This window comes from Pyxicephalus adspersus, chromosome 3 (assembly GCF_032062135.1).
Source record: "Pyxicephalus adspersus chromosome 3, UCB_Pads_2.0, whole genome shotgun sequence".
Taxonomy (NCBI): domain Eukaryota; kingdom Metazoa; phylum Chordata; class Amphibia; order Anura; family Pyxicephalidae; genus Pyxicephalus; species Pyxicephalus adspersus.
This window is the reverse complement of record NC_092860.1, coordinates 9,174,268-9,191,595: the sequence shown is the minus strand read 5'-3', so window position 1 is coordinate 9,191,595 and position 17,328 is coordinate 9,174,268. Positions and strand designations below refer to the sequence as shown.

General features: G+C 40.9%; 1 protein-coding gene across 5 annotated transcripts in view; it reads left to right on the top strand.

Moving 5' to 3' along the window:
- The window catches only part of BAIAP2 (BAR/IMD domain containing adaptor protein 2), a 99,979-nt gene that overhangs the window by 69,063 nt on the left and 13,588 nt on the right, over positions 1-17,328 (top strand). For 2 of the 5 annotated variants that reach the window (XM_072403508.1, XM_072403509.1), the window contains exons 7-14: positions 704-856; positions 4,251-4,490; positions 4,856-5,045; positions 5,995-6,196; positions 7,202-7,270; positions 8,069-8,231; positions 8,938-9,036; positions 11,992-12,029. In XM_072403508.1, the coding sequence (XP_072259609.1) occupies positions 704-856; positions 4,251-4,490; positions 4,856-5,045; positions 5,995-6,196; positions 7,202-7,270; positions 8,069-8,231; positions 8,938-9,036; positions 11,992-12,029 (1,154 nt within the window). Of the gene's footprint in view, positions 1-703; positions 857-4,250; positions 4,491-4,855; positions 5,046-5,994; positions 6,197-7,201; positions 7,271-8,068; positions 8,232-8,937; positions 10,076-11,991; positions 12,030-17,328 lie in introns of those variants that run through there. The other 3 variants (XM_072403510.1, XM_072403512.1, XM_072403507.1) reach the window with 2 other exon arrangements.

The following is a 17,328-nucleotide window of genomic DNA, read 5'->3' as shown; positions in this document are numbered from 1 at the left end:
TGGTCAATTGACTGTAACTGCTAACTTACGGTGGCACTGAATTCAAAATAAAAAAAGTTCTGATTTTTTTTTTGTTTTAATGATCCATTACTTTCACCTAATGAATTTATCCCTATAAATCCCTTCTCTCCTTTGCAGAGACCTGCATATCCTTATTGCCCATGGCTACAATTCATGCTCCATTCAGAATGTCTTGCTTTGTAGCCACCCATCGTGCTGTAGAGAGTTGGAAGAATCATGGGACATGGAGTTTTCCTATAGGCAGGAAACTGCATTTGCAGCTGCTGCCCTCTAGTGTTCAGCCAGAAATGGAGAAAACCAGCTGCAGCCTCTATACGGGCTGACTGTATAAAGAACAGTAAAAATGTAAAAAAACAAACAAACTTGTATTTGTGTGCTTGTTATTTCTCAATGTGAGGGTTGTGACTTAACATCTCCTTTAACCCTCCAAGTGAACAAACCCTAAAATTCTTCAGGGATTATTCCACTAAAAAGTGACGATTGAGCGAATTGTCAACTTGATCAAGCATGCAGCAAATGAAATCAAAACTTTGTAAATTTTAGGTTGGTGGTTAAAAGCATGATGGTCATTATATGCAGCATTGCACTAGGACTGAACCCCCATCCTTTACCCATCCCCAGTAATCTATGTGCACCTACTACTTTGATAATTATGCTCAATTCTTTGTCATTTACCTTTCAGTATATCGAAGCGATCAGTAACAAGCAGAGTGAGCTGGAGAGTTTTGTGTCCGACGGCTTTAAAACGTCTCTGACAGAAGAGAGGAGGAGATATTGCTTCCTGGTGGAGAAACAATGTGCCGTAGCCAAGAACTCCATGGCCTACCATAGCAAGGTGAGCACTTCTACGGAGAATGATTACCGGATCTGGTAAAGAATTTGCTATCGTATTCTAATCGGGGAGATCATCCCCTGGCTGGTGCAGAAGTGGAAGAAGCGACAAATTATTGCCTAAGCTGGGACACAGATAGGTTGGGCTTTAATCTCTGCATTAAAGTTTCCAGCTCTGCCCACTGGTGAACAGCACTTTCTTTCCTATTGCTGCAACAAAGGTCATATCCTAATCACTTGGCTGCATTTTTTACCTGTGTGACATAACTTCAGTTTGGGAGAATAAGATCCAGGGGTTTTACTATGTAGGCAAAGCAGGAAATTCATGGAAGGGATATTAGAACTTGCTGGGTCAAACCAGTAAATTTGGTTTATTTCCAATTTATTGATTTTGGTGGACTGACCATTTAGAGCAGATCTTTCACTAAAATGAAAAGTCTGATTTCATTGTTCAGTCCTTTTTAAATTCATCTACACTTACACAAAAATGATCAGAATTACACTTGATTTACTCCTGTCTTCCACATGGCTAGGCATTGCACCACCTTTGTTGTTATTATTACACAGAATTAATATAGCGGCAACATATTACGCAGCGCTGTACAAAGTCCATAGTCATATCACTAGCTGTCCCTCAAAGGAGCTCACAATCTAATTTCTCTACCATAGTATTTTGTCATTGCCACAGTCTAAGGTCAATTTACAAAGAAGCCAATTAACATAACTGCATGTTTTTAAAATGTGGGAGGAAACCGGCGAACCCGGAGGTAACCCAGGCAAACACTGGGAGAACCTGCAAACTCCATGCAGATAGTGCCCTGGCCAAAATCCAAACCTTGGACCTAGCACTGCAAAGGCCAGAGTGCTAACCACTGAGCTGTGGTCCTGCCACTTATTCTGTGCAGATCCCTATGAAATGCAGAGCATATGAAATCTAATGAGATGGCGCCCCTGTCCATTCCAAGAGCATCTTCTCGTGTGACTTCTGCTGCTCTGCTTTGCACAGGAGTCTCCCATCAGAGATCTCATTCTTGCCTGGGTTAAAGATGGAAGGGGGGGGGGTGAGGTAGGTATATTCTGTTTTTTAGTTCCTAAGTGTATGTCATATGGGAAGGAACTCGAATAATCTGACCTTCTATTTACCTTGGTAATGGTAATTCTGTAGAGTATTTTTCTATTCTATTGTTTGTATCAACCATAGACGCCCCAATGTTTTCTACTTCCCATCTCGGCTGGGTTCAGCTTCAGTGTTCTGGCCTGGAAGAGGGAAAAGTGGTGTGACAAATGATTCACTTAGTATGTTTTTCCCCATATTGCATAGAGAAGGAAAGGTGTTGCCTACTTTTGGTATTGGCAAGCTTCAGTATTCTCCCCAGAATTTGGATGGGAAGAATCTGTGGGTGGGTGGCAGCCCCTGTATTGTAACCCAACTTCTCAGAAACCACCCAAAAACAGCTGGGTGGTTACTGTAAAGTGTTGAGTGCTGCAGCCAGCTTGTCACCATAATGAAGAGCCATGGAATTCAACCATCTCATATACCATTTGAATTGTGAAAGAGGTAGGGGTACATGTGCCCGAAGGTCCCCTTTATTTTAGCCACCGCGTTGTTCCAAGTTTGTGTTCAGGCCAACTACAATGTGCAGTTCTGTAGCCCAGAGCAGCCAATTAGCCCCTATCAGCTGTGCTTTGCTACCGAATAAATCTGATTGGATTCCGGCTTTGTTGCCGTTATCGTTCATGGGTTTGCAGTTGGCTGCATATTCTTGGTGCATACCCTTTTTTTATTTGGCCTGCATGAGATCTGCTTATTTATTGCTGTACTTGTGAATTCCAATAATCGCAGCCCACCAATTCCTTGAGGAAAAGGAGGAGGATGGCGGGTTGAAGGGGGTGAGAGCAATTGAAAATAAAAGCCGTGTTCCTGACTCCCACACACACATTTTGTGCTGCCCACATGCTTCTTACTCAGCGAGATGCAATGCCACTTGCTTGGGAGGAAGGAGGGGAAGACAAAAACCCCTTAATGCTGACAAGGCTGCTCTGCTGGAGGACTCGTCCACCATCTAGCGGCAGAATATAATTCTCAGACATTCACTGCAGGCCAAAATCCCCATAATTTGGGCATTGACACAGTAAACACAGAAGTGGCAATCGTTTTTGGTTATGTTGTATGGGAAGCAGATTCGATGTGCTGCAGGCTGGGCCAGCCAATAGGAATTTTTCCTCTTGCACTGAAATTCTGCAAGATGAGTAGCGGTTAGCTGTGTTATACTTTGCTCACAGATGGATTAAAGCCCTATAATGTTTTTTTTTCGGATTGCAGAATTTAAAAAAATGTCTTTAATGCAACCTTTTATTTTAAAGTGTACATAAAAGTAATTTTTGGCTTTCCATAACACTCTGATTTTAAGACCATGGCCAAGTGGTTTCTTCATTTAGGTCAAGTTACTGATTGCTCGGGTTGTCCCAGCCACTCCTCCTCCTCCCAATGCTTCAGCAGGTGTCACATTTTTGGATTACTATAGGTGTACCTGTGGACCCCAGATTACCACGCCTTCCCATATGGCCAAAAAGTATGTAGGGCCCTCTCCCAATAATTGAGTCTTCTGGAAACATCTGAAGGATACTGTCAATGCCGATGCATATAAAGAAGTTTTGTGTGCTTTCAGATTTTGAGAACAGTTTGGAAAAGACCCTTTTTTCATGACAGTCCAAAGCCAGCTACTTAAGGACATGATGTGATAAGTTTAGTGTGGAAGAACTTGTGTGACCTGCACAGAGCCCTGACCTTAATAAACACCAATTGGGATGTGGAATGTGAACCAGGTCTTTTCATACAGCATCTGACCTCATAAATTGGCACTAATACCCACACGTACCCTTCAAAATTCTATAAAAAGCCTTCTCAGAGGAGTGGAGAAGAGCAAGCACCTCTATATTTAATATTTATGAGATTTGGAATGTAAAGTCCAACAAGCCAATATAGGTATGATGGTAAGGTGTGCATGGAGGTTTTGGCCATACAGATTATAATTTTCTGGCCAGGTTTAAATATTCCATCAGGAAGTGTGACCCACCTTTTTACTGATGCAGAACAAGTACCTCTGAGAACTTTTGTTCTTCCTAATGTGATGTATTGTATTTGGAGGACAGAAATACCTGACTAGTCACACATTTAAAGCTCTTATACAGGTCCTCTTCAAGGCTTTTGTGTGGGACTGCAAAATCTGCCTAATTTAAGTCAAAGGAGGTCAGAGGCTTCGATCTATGAGTTCTAAATGATTTTAGAAATGTCCTAAACTGGTACCATCGACACAAGCCTGAGGTTTATTGACCCAGGTTCTTTGTTTGGTTATTTGCTGTTTGTAATAGTTTGATTCCTGTTCTTTTCTCTGTAGGGCAAAGATATGTTGGGACAGAAGATCCCCTCCTGGCAACAGGCTTGCATAGACCCTAGTAAAATCCCAGACAGGGCCCTTCAGCTCATGCAACAGATGGCAACCGGACCCAATGGCACCATAATGGCAGGCCCTTTGTCTGGGCCTATGACTAACTCCAAATCCAGCCTATCAATATCTGACCCGATCCCTGGTGCCAAACCCCTGCCGGTGCCTCCTGAGCTGGCTCCTTTTGTTGGGGTAGGTACATAACTGGACTAATATACTAAAATAAATTCATACAGTTTCCATTTTTTTATTGTATTTGTGAAGTAGCAGCAATGCCCTGTGTCCAGGAGCAGCTTCAATCTTTAAGATTAAACTTGCAATATACATCTCTTTTCATGGTTCCTGTATGTGAAAAGAAAAGCTGCTTTGACATTTAAATCTTCTTTTAGATCTATGTAAACTATGAAACATAATGTCACATGTAATGGTGCAGACAAATTTAAGGTTTTTGAGTTGGGCACTTCAGAAAAAATTAAGTAACCCCAATTTTGTGTTCATGGGGTAAATTTATGAATTGGATGCTGGCTCTGCCTTTAAAGCTTTTGTCCCCTTCACAGAGAATGTCTGCACAGGAGGGCACCCCCATAATGAACGGGGTCTCAGGGCCGCCCAGCAACAGCTACGACCACTGGGTCGACATGAAGCCTAAAGTGTCCCCGTCGCAGCCACACAAGCAGATCAGCGATTCCTATTCCAACACACTTCCAGCCCGCAAGAGCGTTCCACCCAAAAATAGCTATACGGTCGGTGAGTATCTGTGTCCAACTGGGGAAGTTCTGTTTATTTTCTGACCTGTACAATGGTGTGCGTAGCCCTGGGTAGAACTGCCTGGAGGCCCATGTTGGCTGTCGAGGGCCCAGGGCCCTTGTACAGCAGCACACTTTGCACCTCCCCTGGTCCCATAGAAACACTGTGAAATGAGGGAAAAGCCTCTTAAAAAGAGGGGAGAGATCTCGTCCTAGACAGGTGTCCTAGAACAAGCCTTGGAAATGTGGCAGTTTTAGTCATTGTGGTCCCTGGGACAAATGAAGAGGTGAATTGCGTCCCGAATTGGAGGAAAAAAGGCTTTGGGTATATTGGCACCTTTTGTCTGCAGTCCCTGACCATTTGTCTTTTCAAGATGTTTCTCTTTTGGGAGGCAAAGAGCGGGAATTGTTCTTCTGCTCCGTCTGTTTCCAAGCTTTACTATGAACAGGTTGGCCAAGAGCTTCACTGTAGGCTTGGCTACTTTCTACCATTTTAAGATCTGGTTGTTCAAGTTGGAACACTGGAACCCAAGAGGTGTCCCATGATGATGTATTGCTGCACCTTTGCTCACTTTCCCCAGAGGTATTTTGAGGTTACTAACAGGCCAGTTACAACAGAAGCCCAGAGGGCCCAAGATACTGTATATCATTGCCCGCCCCGTAATTTTTCCATAGAAGATTTTTTTAGGCCAGTGACAACTTAAGCTCCACTTCCTGTGTGAACTAAAACCAGCAAATTGATAAAGAATAGGAACAAATGGAGAACACCATGTTGCCGAGTGATTTAGATAAGTTAAACTCAGACCATCATTCTTTCAGCCATTGATCAGTGGGAACCCAGTATGACTAAGCATCTCTGGGCAAATTTCCAAACTCACCGGTTATAAAGTCTCTGCAAGACTGTCGGAGATCAGTTCTTTACACGCCATCTGTTTGTGTTTTCTGGACAGCGGAGAACAAGACGCTGCCGCGCTCCAGCTCTATGGCGGCAGGCCTAGAAAAGAACAGCAGGACGCGGGTGCAAGCCATCTTCTCACACTCCGCAGGTGACAACACTACCTTGCTCAGCTTTAGCAATGGAGACTACATCACACTGCTGGTCCCGGAGGCCAGGGACGGCTGGCACTATGGGGAAAGCGAGAAGACAAAAATGTAAGCAATACATGGTTTCATAAAAGGCAGAGAATAAATATATGAATGGGATTGTGGAATGAATGGTTATAAAAAGGCGAAATACTTTCTGCTGCTCCAGACTGTCTTCACTGGCCACATATATGAAAGCTTGGGTACATGATATTCATTCTTCCTCCAGATTATTATAGACCTGTGAGAAACACTGGAGAAAGCCTAGAGCAGCATTTTCCCCAAGAAGGGCAGCTATTTAAATCTATCATAGCAAGGTTATTATCCATAGTATTCAATCATAAAAGGTCATGCTCATCATATATCTGCCTACTGGGCTGCCTACTTAAAAGATAACCACTCCCATCTGGCAAATAAAATACTAGACAGGTAAATAAATGTCCTATGTAATCAGTCTTTGATTTCATAATTTGTATCTTTGTCCATGCAAGCTGTTAAAGGCTCTGATATGTAGTCTGGAAAATGTTTGGATTCTTTGGCACCCTTGTTGTCCATGTACAAATAAGATGCTCACTTACACACAGAATTCCATGCTGCAAAAATCCAGGTGATGCAGTGAATATTATATTAAATTTGATTGATGCGAGTTGTCGACTCTTCCACTGAATAGGCCAGGGTTGTCCCAACTCCAGCCCACGAGGACCAAGATCCGCCCACTATTTAGTAATCTATGTCAGAAAGTCCTGGCCCATATGTGGCTTATGGGGACTGGAGTTGGTCAACCCTGAATTGGGAATTGTAAAGGACTTCTCATAAATCTAACCTTAAAAATGTTTTTGTAGTCTTAGATTGCCAATAACCGTAATAATTTATATAAAGGTACAGGCTTCACCATTCCGGTCCCATCATGGTAATATCATCATTGGGGATTGGCCCCTAGTGGCTCTTCCTAATAAATCTTCCAGCAGATGACTTTCAAGATAGAAGGGATACAGCCCAGACATTAAATTTGCCCAAGCTTGATTATTCCTAAAATTTGCAAAGTAATTATGTTTAATGTTGCTTGTCTTGAAGGCGAGGATGGTTCCCTTTCTCGTACACGCGAGTGGTGGATGGACGTGATGGCGGTAACCGTTCTCAAAAGTAAGTAACTAAAATAAGTTATAAAATTATTACAAAGATAATTAATTTAATTATTTATGAACATGTTCTAAGGGAAGAACCATGGAGGGGAAAAAGATTATATTCACAATATATGCAATTTACTTTATATACATTTTTTTGCAAATAGTGTATATAGAGTATAATGATCTATATTTGACCTGGTGCTAGAGGCTGGTGGTACCCTAAAGCAGAATGCAGACCAGGAAATAACACGAGGGGCCAAAGAATGTGCTGACAAGAAACCTTCTTTTAGGAGAAGAACAGGGGGAGAGACCATCGCTGTCTAGTCTGTGGCTGGGCTCTGTAGAAGGGTTAATTGATGGAAGGCTGGGGACATCTTGTGGGTGAAAAGTGCAGCAGGGGGTCGTCTTCAGTTTGTATTTAAATGCAGTACCACTCGAACGCATGGCACAAGCATTTGATCACCGCAAACAGGACAGGCTAAATTTGCCTGCAACTCGATCAGGTCCCAACAAGACATTCCACATCCAGTGATATGTAAAGCAGGTCCAAATCCATCTCCAAAGGGTCATGCACGCTATATTATATTGCACACATTCTACATCCAGTGATATGCAAAGCAGGTCCAAATCCATCTCCGAAGGGTCATGCACGCTATACTATATTGCATTATATGACAAAATGTAGACTTACATTTGTATAGCGCTTCAGGTGCAAAGCCTTATTAATAATAACAATTGAAAAATTAAAATTCATAATGTCATTTCTGTCTTGACCTTATCCTTATGGTAACATTTTGTCTTTGTGTCCTCACAGCTTACAGCCTGGAAAAAGCAGCAGCACTGGTAATTTGCTGGATAAAGATGACCTATCCATTCCTCCCCCTGACTACAACATGGCATCGCATGGGTTCCCGCCGCAGCCACCCAGCTCCTACAAGCCCCGACCTTATAGCGTGGCTGCCCCGGTCTTTTCACAGGTTAGAATGAAACACTTGTATAATATTAATAATTATTATTATAATTAATGACCAAAGTCATTGAATATGGCTGCCATTAAGCCAAGGTGGCCATACTGAATAACAGCCAATCCGGAAGATGCCAGACGAGCCAAAGCCACTTTCTCATTGGCTGCTCCAGGTTACTTTATACCTTCTCCTTTAATTAACATCTGTTTTCTGGTTATATGGGAAAAAATTTTAGGCAGTGAGGTCTTTCTGGAGATGTTGGTTTTGGTAATGATGTTTGAAGGACCTGGAACATGTATGCCACTATTTAGTATTTTGATCTGCATACTTTTTTTCTTTGGGCCATAGCCCCTTGGCTGCCTATGTATTCACCTCTCCAAGTTTGTTTTAAAGGTAAAACTCATTCCAAACGTATATTCCATTTTTATAGACTGACAGTTTCCGTTTATCACTGTAGTCCATTGCAGCTCCTAGACTGCAAAAGTGGCATTTTCCTTTTGCTGATGGGATTAGTTAAATTGAATTGTTGGTCTTCTTTTTCTAGTAGCTTACTACCATTTAAATACCAAAAGGCCATTTAAGTTTGGACTGCCTTTAAAATTCTGTGTTTGTTTTGTTTTTTATTGCATTTCTTTTTTCTAAAGGTTTCCCATTAATGTGACTCTTTTGTTGGTTAACACAAGTCTGTTCCACAGTGATTTATATTCCTCATTTATAGGGTTACTCTATACCCTATGGGTATACAATACAAAGGAGTGCCAGTGGTCTCTATCCGCAGTCAACCGGACTGTACAAACCTTGTAAGAGGTCAACGACCGTAAGTTGGTTGGTCAAGGCAATCTTCCTTTGCAGACTAAGAGAGACAATCCACTGTTTGCTACTGAATGTGCATTGTACTCTGACTTTTTTTATATTCCCAAAGCTAAATTTGTGGCTTTTTTGGCCCTTTCTTGCAAGATTCGGAACAGAAACCATCAATGATTTAAATTACCAGTCAAAGTGCAATGCAAGAGCAAACTGTAAGATTTGCTGCAAAGTAAGATGCTACAGCCCCACTTCCACCAGAAATTGCCTAATATTTAATACGTTTATTTATATTATAAGACCAGAACTGGTTTAGCTACGTTTTGGGGAAACAGTCAAAAATGTTAAAAGTTCCTTTCCAGTTGTCTATTCCACCAGGACCTGCTATGGTTCTTACAGTAAATGGCCAAAAGGTTGTGGATACCTGGCTATCAGATCTATATGAGCTTGTTGGATGTCTCATTCCAAAACCAATAATATGGAGTTGCCCCCCCATACAGTCAAGTCCTCTAGAAGTTGCAAAACCTTTTGGAGTGTCGTTTTTGTGAGGTTCGGTACTGAAATTGGATGAGAACTGACATGGAATCGGGGTTCAACCCAAAGGAATTTGTTGGCATTGTGATCATGCCTAGCACAATGACGATCCTCCGTAGCAGACCGGTCAAACCATGGCTGTATGGAGATGGCTTTGTATACAGGGGCAAAGTCATGCTGGGACAATAAAATCCCTTTCCCTAAACATTTGCCACAAAGTTGGAAGAGCGTTATTATCCAAAACATCTTTGTACGCTGTAGTATGAACAGGATCCTTTAATGGAAACCGAAGAGACCATAGAGAATCTTTACCTTCTGTGTATAACTATCCATACCTGGATTTTCAAAGCACCACCCATCCAAAAGAACCCTGTGGCCAATCAGTACTGTGTGGGGTGTTTTGTGTAGGCAGAGGACACGTTTAATAAGGACTCAGTACTGCACTTTATATTGGCTTGTAATCATGACTTTGCACTTGCAGCCTTCTGCTTTGTATGTAGAGTTTTTTTTTTTGGGGGGGGGGGTTTGCAGATGTGGAGCTCTGCTTATTTCACCCTAAAAAAATTAGCCCAGAGCTTTGCCTTTTACTACTATATTTGTTGAAAATTTAAATTTCAAGCACCAGATTGTAGTGCCACCTGTGGGAATAGGTTGCTGGCACTGAAGATTCCCTTTTTTCTTTTTGACAAAATCATAAAAATGGGGAACATATGGACAAGCCTAGATGTGGGTCTTTCTCCAAGTATTTTTCAGTTCTTTTTTTATTCTTTGTTCTATTTTTGTTTTTGTAATGTGTATTGTATGCAGTGTGGTGACATCACCTGTCCGTGCAGACAATGTCGTCCATTCTAATAAATGGTACTCTTGTCTTAATGCCTTGACCCATCCTGCCCTATTCATAATCCCCACTGCCCTCCAGAGACGGCTTATCCCTACGCTGGCTGTAGTGACGTGAAACCACAATCCCTAATATCTAGAACTCTGCAGCTCTATCTGATCCCCTCCTTGTTATGCTTCTTGGCTGCAAGAGTTATTCACTGACATGTATCTGAAAAAGGATGTTAAAATATTCCAGTGGATATTTATATCCTCTTATGCTAATGCAGGCGAACATGTCAAGCTCACCCAAGCTGCAGAAGAAATTCTATTTTAATCCTCCCCTTTTTCACACTTATTTAAACTTCATCATAATGTGAAGCGTCCTAGGGTTGAGAGATGAACACCAGCCTATGCGGAAAAAACAAGAAAAACGTGGTTTCTAAAGTCATGGTTTTAGGCGTTTAAATAGCATAATATTTTGTCACGAATTCTGGATCTCCTGAAATGTTGCCATGAAGAATTTTCAAGACCCCAAAAGCTTGGTCTCCTCAAATATAAATGCTGGGCTTCACGTGAAAGATGACCTAACCATGACAGACTCCTATCCATCATTTGGGGCCGGGCATAATTTCAGCTAGGTTGGGTTGAATTCTGCACAAAGCTAATGTGTGGGCTTAAAATTCTGTGAATTGGGTGGTAAAGCCATCATAGACCATTTGACTGGGTTCCCCTTTTAAGATTGTAGCATTTCTTGTCTGGAAGCTCCTAGGCTCAAACAGGGGGCTCTGTATAGTAATTTCTGGTGGAAGTCCTTATATTTAATAATCTTTTGTTTCTCGGATGTCCTTGTCGCTCTTTTAGCTTTGACAAATACTGTAAAATAGGCATTTTACATCCCCACCACCAACCAGCTCACCAGTGCAGCACCAAACACCCCTCACCACCACTTCCCAAAGCATATGGACTGCTTTGAAGCCAGACCCGCAATGGGTGTTTCATTTCATCATCATTACCCCAATCCTGGATGCAGCTTCCTTCCAACTAGACCTGGAAGAGCACATTGCTACCCAATGGCTTAGAGCTCCTAGTTGAAATTATGGTAATTAAAGAACAGTTCACCTAAAAGTTATTACATCCAAGGCAATGAAGGAGGAATTTCAAACTGGGTAGGGACACAGGCAAATGGGGGAAGTTTTGGATTTTGTCAAAATAAGAATTTGTAATATTTTATAACCTAGAAAATAAAGAATTCGTAAGGAGAAAAGGCTTAAGCCAGGGCTGTCCAACATCAGTCCTTGAAGGCTGTGATCCATACAAATGTAGGGTTTCTCAAACCCCCAAAGGTCTGTGGACCAGTAGCTGTCCAAAGGTCTTGTAGGCTTTGGATCTTTGTAGTAGGTGCAGGTCAAGCTCAGGAGACCTTTAACTACCCATTCAGGTGTTTGACCCTTCAGGAATGACACAATCTCTTTTAGGTGGACTGTGACCCTTTAAGAATAATTTCCTTGACCTGCCGCTTTTATTAGAAATCCCTAAACATTGTCTTGTCTTTTAGAAAGTTTTGTAGTTTTTGCTTTTAACGCTTTGCTTTGCCTTCTTTTCTTCCCTTCCTTAGGGTTTAGATGACTACGGTGCAGCACGTCCCACGAACAGGTAATATGATACATGGTATTCGTAACATAGCTTGCATCATAGTAATTTAATTTTATATTCAGTGCATGTGTATTTCCATTGTGCTATGATGAAAATGATGTGTCATAATTGGTGTAAGTGTATATTTTCATTGTTCTTTATATAGTGTTTTGAGCATTTTCATCCCTCGTATTGCTCACCTGCAGTATCCCTTATCAACATTTATAGATGCGGCATTCGGTTTCTTACCCTTTAGTTTATATTTTTTTCGTAGGTCCAGTAGTTCAGTTATAGACCACCTTGCTGACAGTAGGTTGGGACTCAAGGTAGCATTATACCGTTATTAATTTTTAACAAGGAAACTACGTTTGCTAAAATGCCACATTTTTGTCTAGTAGAAGGTCTAAGCCCCAGCACAATGGCACAATTTGACATTTGGGCTCCTAAAATGTATGTAAAGATAAAATCTGTTTTTGGTATGTTTGTGACAGAATTGCCAAAAACAAGGCATACTTGGCATAGTTCACTTCAGAGGAGCTTTTGGAGTTTCTATAGTTTTTGAAACTACCTCAATAGATGTCTCAGCATCCTTATACAAGACCTCCTGGATCTCCTCTTGGGGGGAAATTAATAAACTATCAGTCTCCGCTTCAGATGAGATCCCAGATTTTTTTTAAGATGTTGGATCTCATTTTAATGGAAAATTATTAAACCATCAGCCTCAGAGGAGGTCCCAGATTTTACCCAGCTGTTGAACCTCCTCTTAAAGGCAAACTACTGAACCATTGGTCTCAACTTCAGAGGAGTTCCCACCAGCTGTTGAACCTCCTTGGAGGTTGAGTTGCAAATTACTGAATAGTCTTCTTCAGCATCACCAACTCCGACAAGTTCCTAGATTTACCTGTTTTGAGTTTTAGCGCATATTGGACCCCTGTTGGAGGCTGAGTAGTGAATTACTGGATGGTGCTCCTTTATGTAAAAAGTTTAGTTTTTTCTTGGAGAAAAATGTGAAAAACAAAGGTAATTATTTTCCCTTCTTCACCCCTCATTATTTCACCATTGCCCAAAAAAAAACATTTACCTTTTATGTATGTAAGAGATACTGCAGCTTGTGTTGGCCATCTGTCTCGTGACTTTGTGCCATGGTCCTCCAATGATATACACCTTGGCAGTACACCCTCTCTACTCTTTTTGTTTCACAGCGGCAATGGGACCATGATATCCACTGTGTGAGGACAAGCCTGCACAGACATGGCAGCTGCTGCTTTGAAGAACTTTCATCTTTTCTTTCTGAAGTTTTTCCCCCACTTCTTTGAATCACTGATTTTCTTGAAAATCCTTGTTTACTTTTGTACTCTCTGCAAAAAAAAAAATATTTTCTAGGTCTTATGTGAACCCTAATGCATCGTTCGGGGAATGCCTAACCTGTTGCTGAGCAGTAGTTGGTGAAGTCAGCATGCCAAAGCTCAGCGAATGGCTTTTCTCTTCTCAGTGTTTTTTTTTTTTTTTCTTTTGTTTTCTTTAGTAAGCTATGTATTTTTTTTTTTTTTTTTTTCTTTTTACGGAGAGGGTTTTTCAGAGCAGAAATTGCCAAAGTGTAATTACTGAACATACATAAAAAGTTCTATAATCATATAAGAAGTTTTATACTAGTTTTTAAATGTTTGAATGTTTGTGACCCGTTTCTGGACTTGGCACGAGCCAGGCCGACGTAGCAGCAAGAGGGAATGCTAAAATATTTTTCTTTTGCTTTAGCATGAAAGAGGTGCCTCTTGTTTTAAGGGAAAACTTGTCAATGCTGCAATTCTGCAAGAAAGCTTTCACAAAGGTGCCAATTGGGGTGAAGGGACCCAATCTAGCATTTTCTCTTCATTATCCTGTTCGGGTATGCAATTGTTTTTCAGGAAGGGTAGCTCCCTTATGGACACTGAGATATGTCTGATTTTCTGGTTGGCTCTTGGTAACAAAAATAGTTCTCTACATATTGTCATAAGGACTCTACATGTGGTTGCATGACCTCTGCATTCTCTCGTAGGCCTTTTATAGAGTTAATGGAGTACTGAGGCCAGTGACCAATAAAGAACCAATCTCGAACTCTCACAGGCATCTCATGGTTGGGAGGAAATCTTTCCATTAGGGTTCCAGGCAACAATAAAGATCAAGTAAATTTCCACCCAAACTTTTCTGCTTTTGATTTGTAAAATGGTTGATCCCTTGTCATGGTTAATTCCTAAAGCAGAGCTTAACCCCTCAACCTTTACACCTGCAGAAGACACCGTCATGGCTTTGCATCTTCAGTTTCCATATGACTGTATACATGATGCCAGCCATTTAAGGGCTTGAAAGTTCAGCTGTGAGCTGACATATACATATATATAGAACTGTGATAAATATCAATGGAGACATTCATTGAATGTAACTGTTTTGGATACCATTGAATTATTGGGTTTAGTTCTGCTTTAGGGTAAATCTGCAGCTAGGGAACCCTTAGAGTTCACCTATCATAATCTAAGCTTTCCTTAACTTTTCCTTAATCTTTCTTTAATTGGCCTTCTCAACCATTCCACCATCGGTGACTGTATTGATCACCAAGGACACCCCTTGTTGAAGGGCTATAGGACGTTGTATAATGCAACTGGGCCTATCCAGCTTAGAAATGCATGCTGGGTCTCTTGAGACAATACAAATAGGCAACTTATATGTTCTGTTCTTGAATTAAAGGTACTTTATATAGCAATGGGTCCACTTCAACTTCCTCATCTGCTTTCCCCCCAGGTGTATGTGTTCATAGGGCTATGTAGGTACTATTAATGTTTTCTCTCCTACCTTCCAGTAATATTTTTCATTGACCCTAGACCAAATTTTAAATATTTAGTACCTAAAACACATTGCCTGTAATACAAGCTCTGTTTTTGTTCAGGCAGGAAAAGCTTTTCTTTAAGTCAACAAGGATTTTGGGAAATTCTACTGCACCTTCTAAGCCACTTTTGTTCGGGAGACTGGACAATGCAGCAACTTCTTGAGGGTTTTCTTCGTAAAATCACAGTTAAAAAAAGACAACATGTGTCCCTGAATCCCTATGGATTTGTAGTTGGTTGATCACCAAAGATGAAAGGTTTTCCACAGTAAATCTAGAGATGGCTTTGCATCCGTAAGATGGGCTTCAAGTTTTGTTCAGACTCCTAGGAAAAGCAATGAGCCAATCCCATTTGGGGCATTCTTGGATATCTAATTCTGAAACATTAATATGCGGTCTGTGTCCTTACTTGGGGAGAGTCACCTTTTATTTGCCATTGGGACAGAAAGTAAAAATGTATCTTTTTCTTGTTTTGGTAAAAACCATAACATTTTGTTAAGTGAAACGTTTCCAATGGGGACACCAGACTGGGGTTTTAGCCATTATAGTCTATACCTAAAATGATAATAATGGCATTGGCTACATTATAACTGTGCACCAAAAGCCCCCGGAAATTGTCCTTTTCAAACAAAGTTTTGTAAGGACCACCAAATTATGGCTCTGCTAAGCCCAATGTGTATCTAAAATGGCAGCATAGCACAAAGATACTCTGATTTTACCATCTTTTCAATCCTTTCTGTGGTAAAACAAATGTATAATCGTAATGCTATGCCCAAACTAGGTACATGTGCAAAAATCAAAAGGGGGGGGGGGGGTAGCTTGACGAGTAGCCAGTGGCATGTCATAGAATAGAACCTGAACCGTGCAACTTAAGTGAGATGGTGGCGCAGTTGAAGCTTTCCCATCTCCTGCATGAGTTGTGGCATTGCATTGGTCAGCATAGGAGTGCCAAGGCGGTGTGCCCAGATGGTGCTGGGAATTCTTTTCATCTTTGTTGGTTTTTCCTTTTTTGTAATGGAAGGTCAACTTGAAAAAGGAACGGGACTCTCCTAGTTATACTGCCTCTTTAATTTATGGTGTAGTCACGGGTACATTGGAGGCCATATAAATGGCTAACGAGAGCATAGCCGTCCTATCAAGGGCCATGCAAGAATAGATAGACGGCTTTTTTTTTTTTTGCAGCCTGCACCAATCCAGGCTTTGGTTGCAGTTTGAAGACTGTAGAATGTGCATGTTTTGATGGAGTGAATGCAATGCAGTACAATTGAAAGCTCAATGCTATTTTTGTAACATGAGAAGCCATAGCTTTTATATAGGTTAGACCGTCCACCCCGAACTTATATTTCAGTTTTTGACAAGTGACCAGCTGCCTTTCTCTGTTGGTCTTTTATGTTTCTGAAAATGCAGCACAGGAGTGAGAATTCTTTTGCTGGTAGTGGGGAGCAGAGATGGTAACTTCTGCAGAAAGATACCACTAGAGTCCCTGATAGATATGAAATTGGCTTGCCAGCCTATGCCAAAAAAAACTGAACTTGGGCCCAGCCTGTGCAAAGAGCATTTACCTTCAAGCCATCCTTACTTGTTTGGAGGACATTTCACTTCTGCAGATCAAATTCTATGTATTCAATGGTTTGTATTATACTGTCGGCAGAACAGCAGCCAATAAGGCGGTGTAAAATACATTGCGTCCATCAGTTAGCTTTTGACAGCTTCTGCAGTGCACCTTAGAAGCTTTTATTCCTCCATGCCAACATTTCCTTTTGAAGCCTTTGCACATGCTCAGTGTAGGGGTGGGGGGAGTTTTTATACTAACTGGAAAGCCTGTTTTCAAGCCACAGCTTTTTAGATGTTCAGGCATTGAAATCAAAAAGCCTGTTTTGTGTAATGTCAGTGCTATATGCACTTGCATTTTATTTTGACAACTTTGTTTCTTTACATGCCTTTCCTTGCATTGTAGTCACATGCATGCAAGATCCAGAATGGAGAACATCTTTCAGCATGCAGTTTTATTTCCCCCCAAATCGCTAAAATTATCATAAGCACTTATCACGTTTATTTGTTTGCAGCATAGCTCTGTTAGGATGACTTGGGCTTGCAGTTATAGGTCTATAAACTATGAGTAAATGTGAAAGGATCAGTAAAGCATGACAACCATGCTGCACCACTGAGCAAACACAGCACGCATTTATAATCACCCAATAACACCGCTTCCCATGTACTTACATTGCATTTATTTTATTTTTAGTATATAGATACAAATCCATCATTTCCACCTTTAAATCTTAAAATGTTGATGGAATAATACAACACTTTCCACAAACATATAAATTATATTTTTATTTTAAATATATATTAAGTTTGTAATATAAAGAGAAATGATGCAGTTTGAGCATAGCTGACTTATCCAAAAAGACAAAGGCATATATTATTATTATTATTATTATTATTATTATTAAATATGTA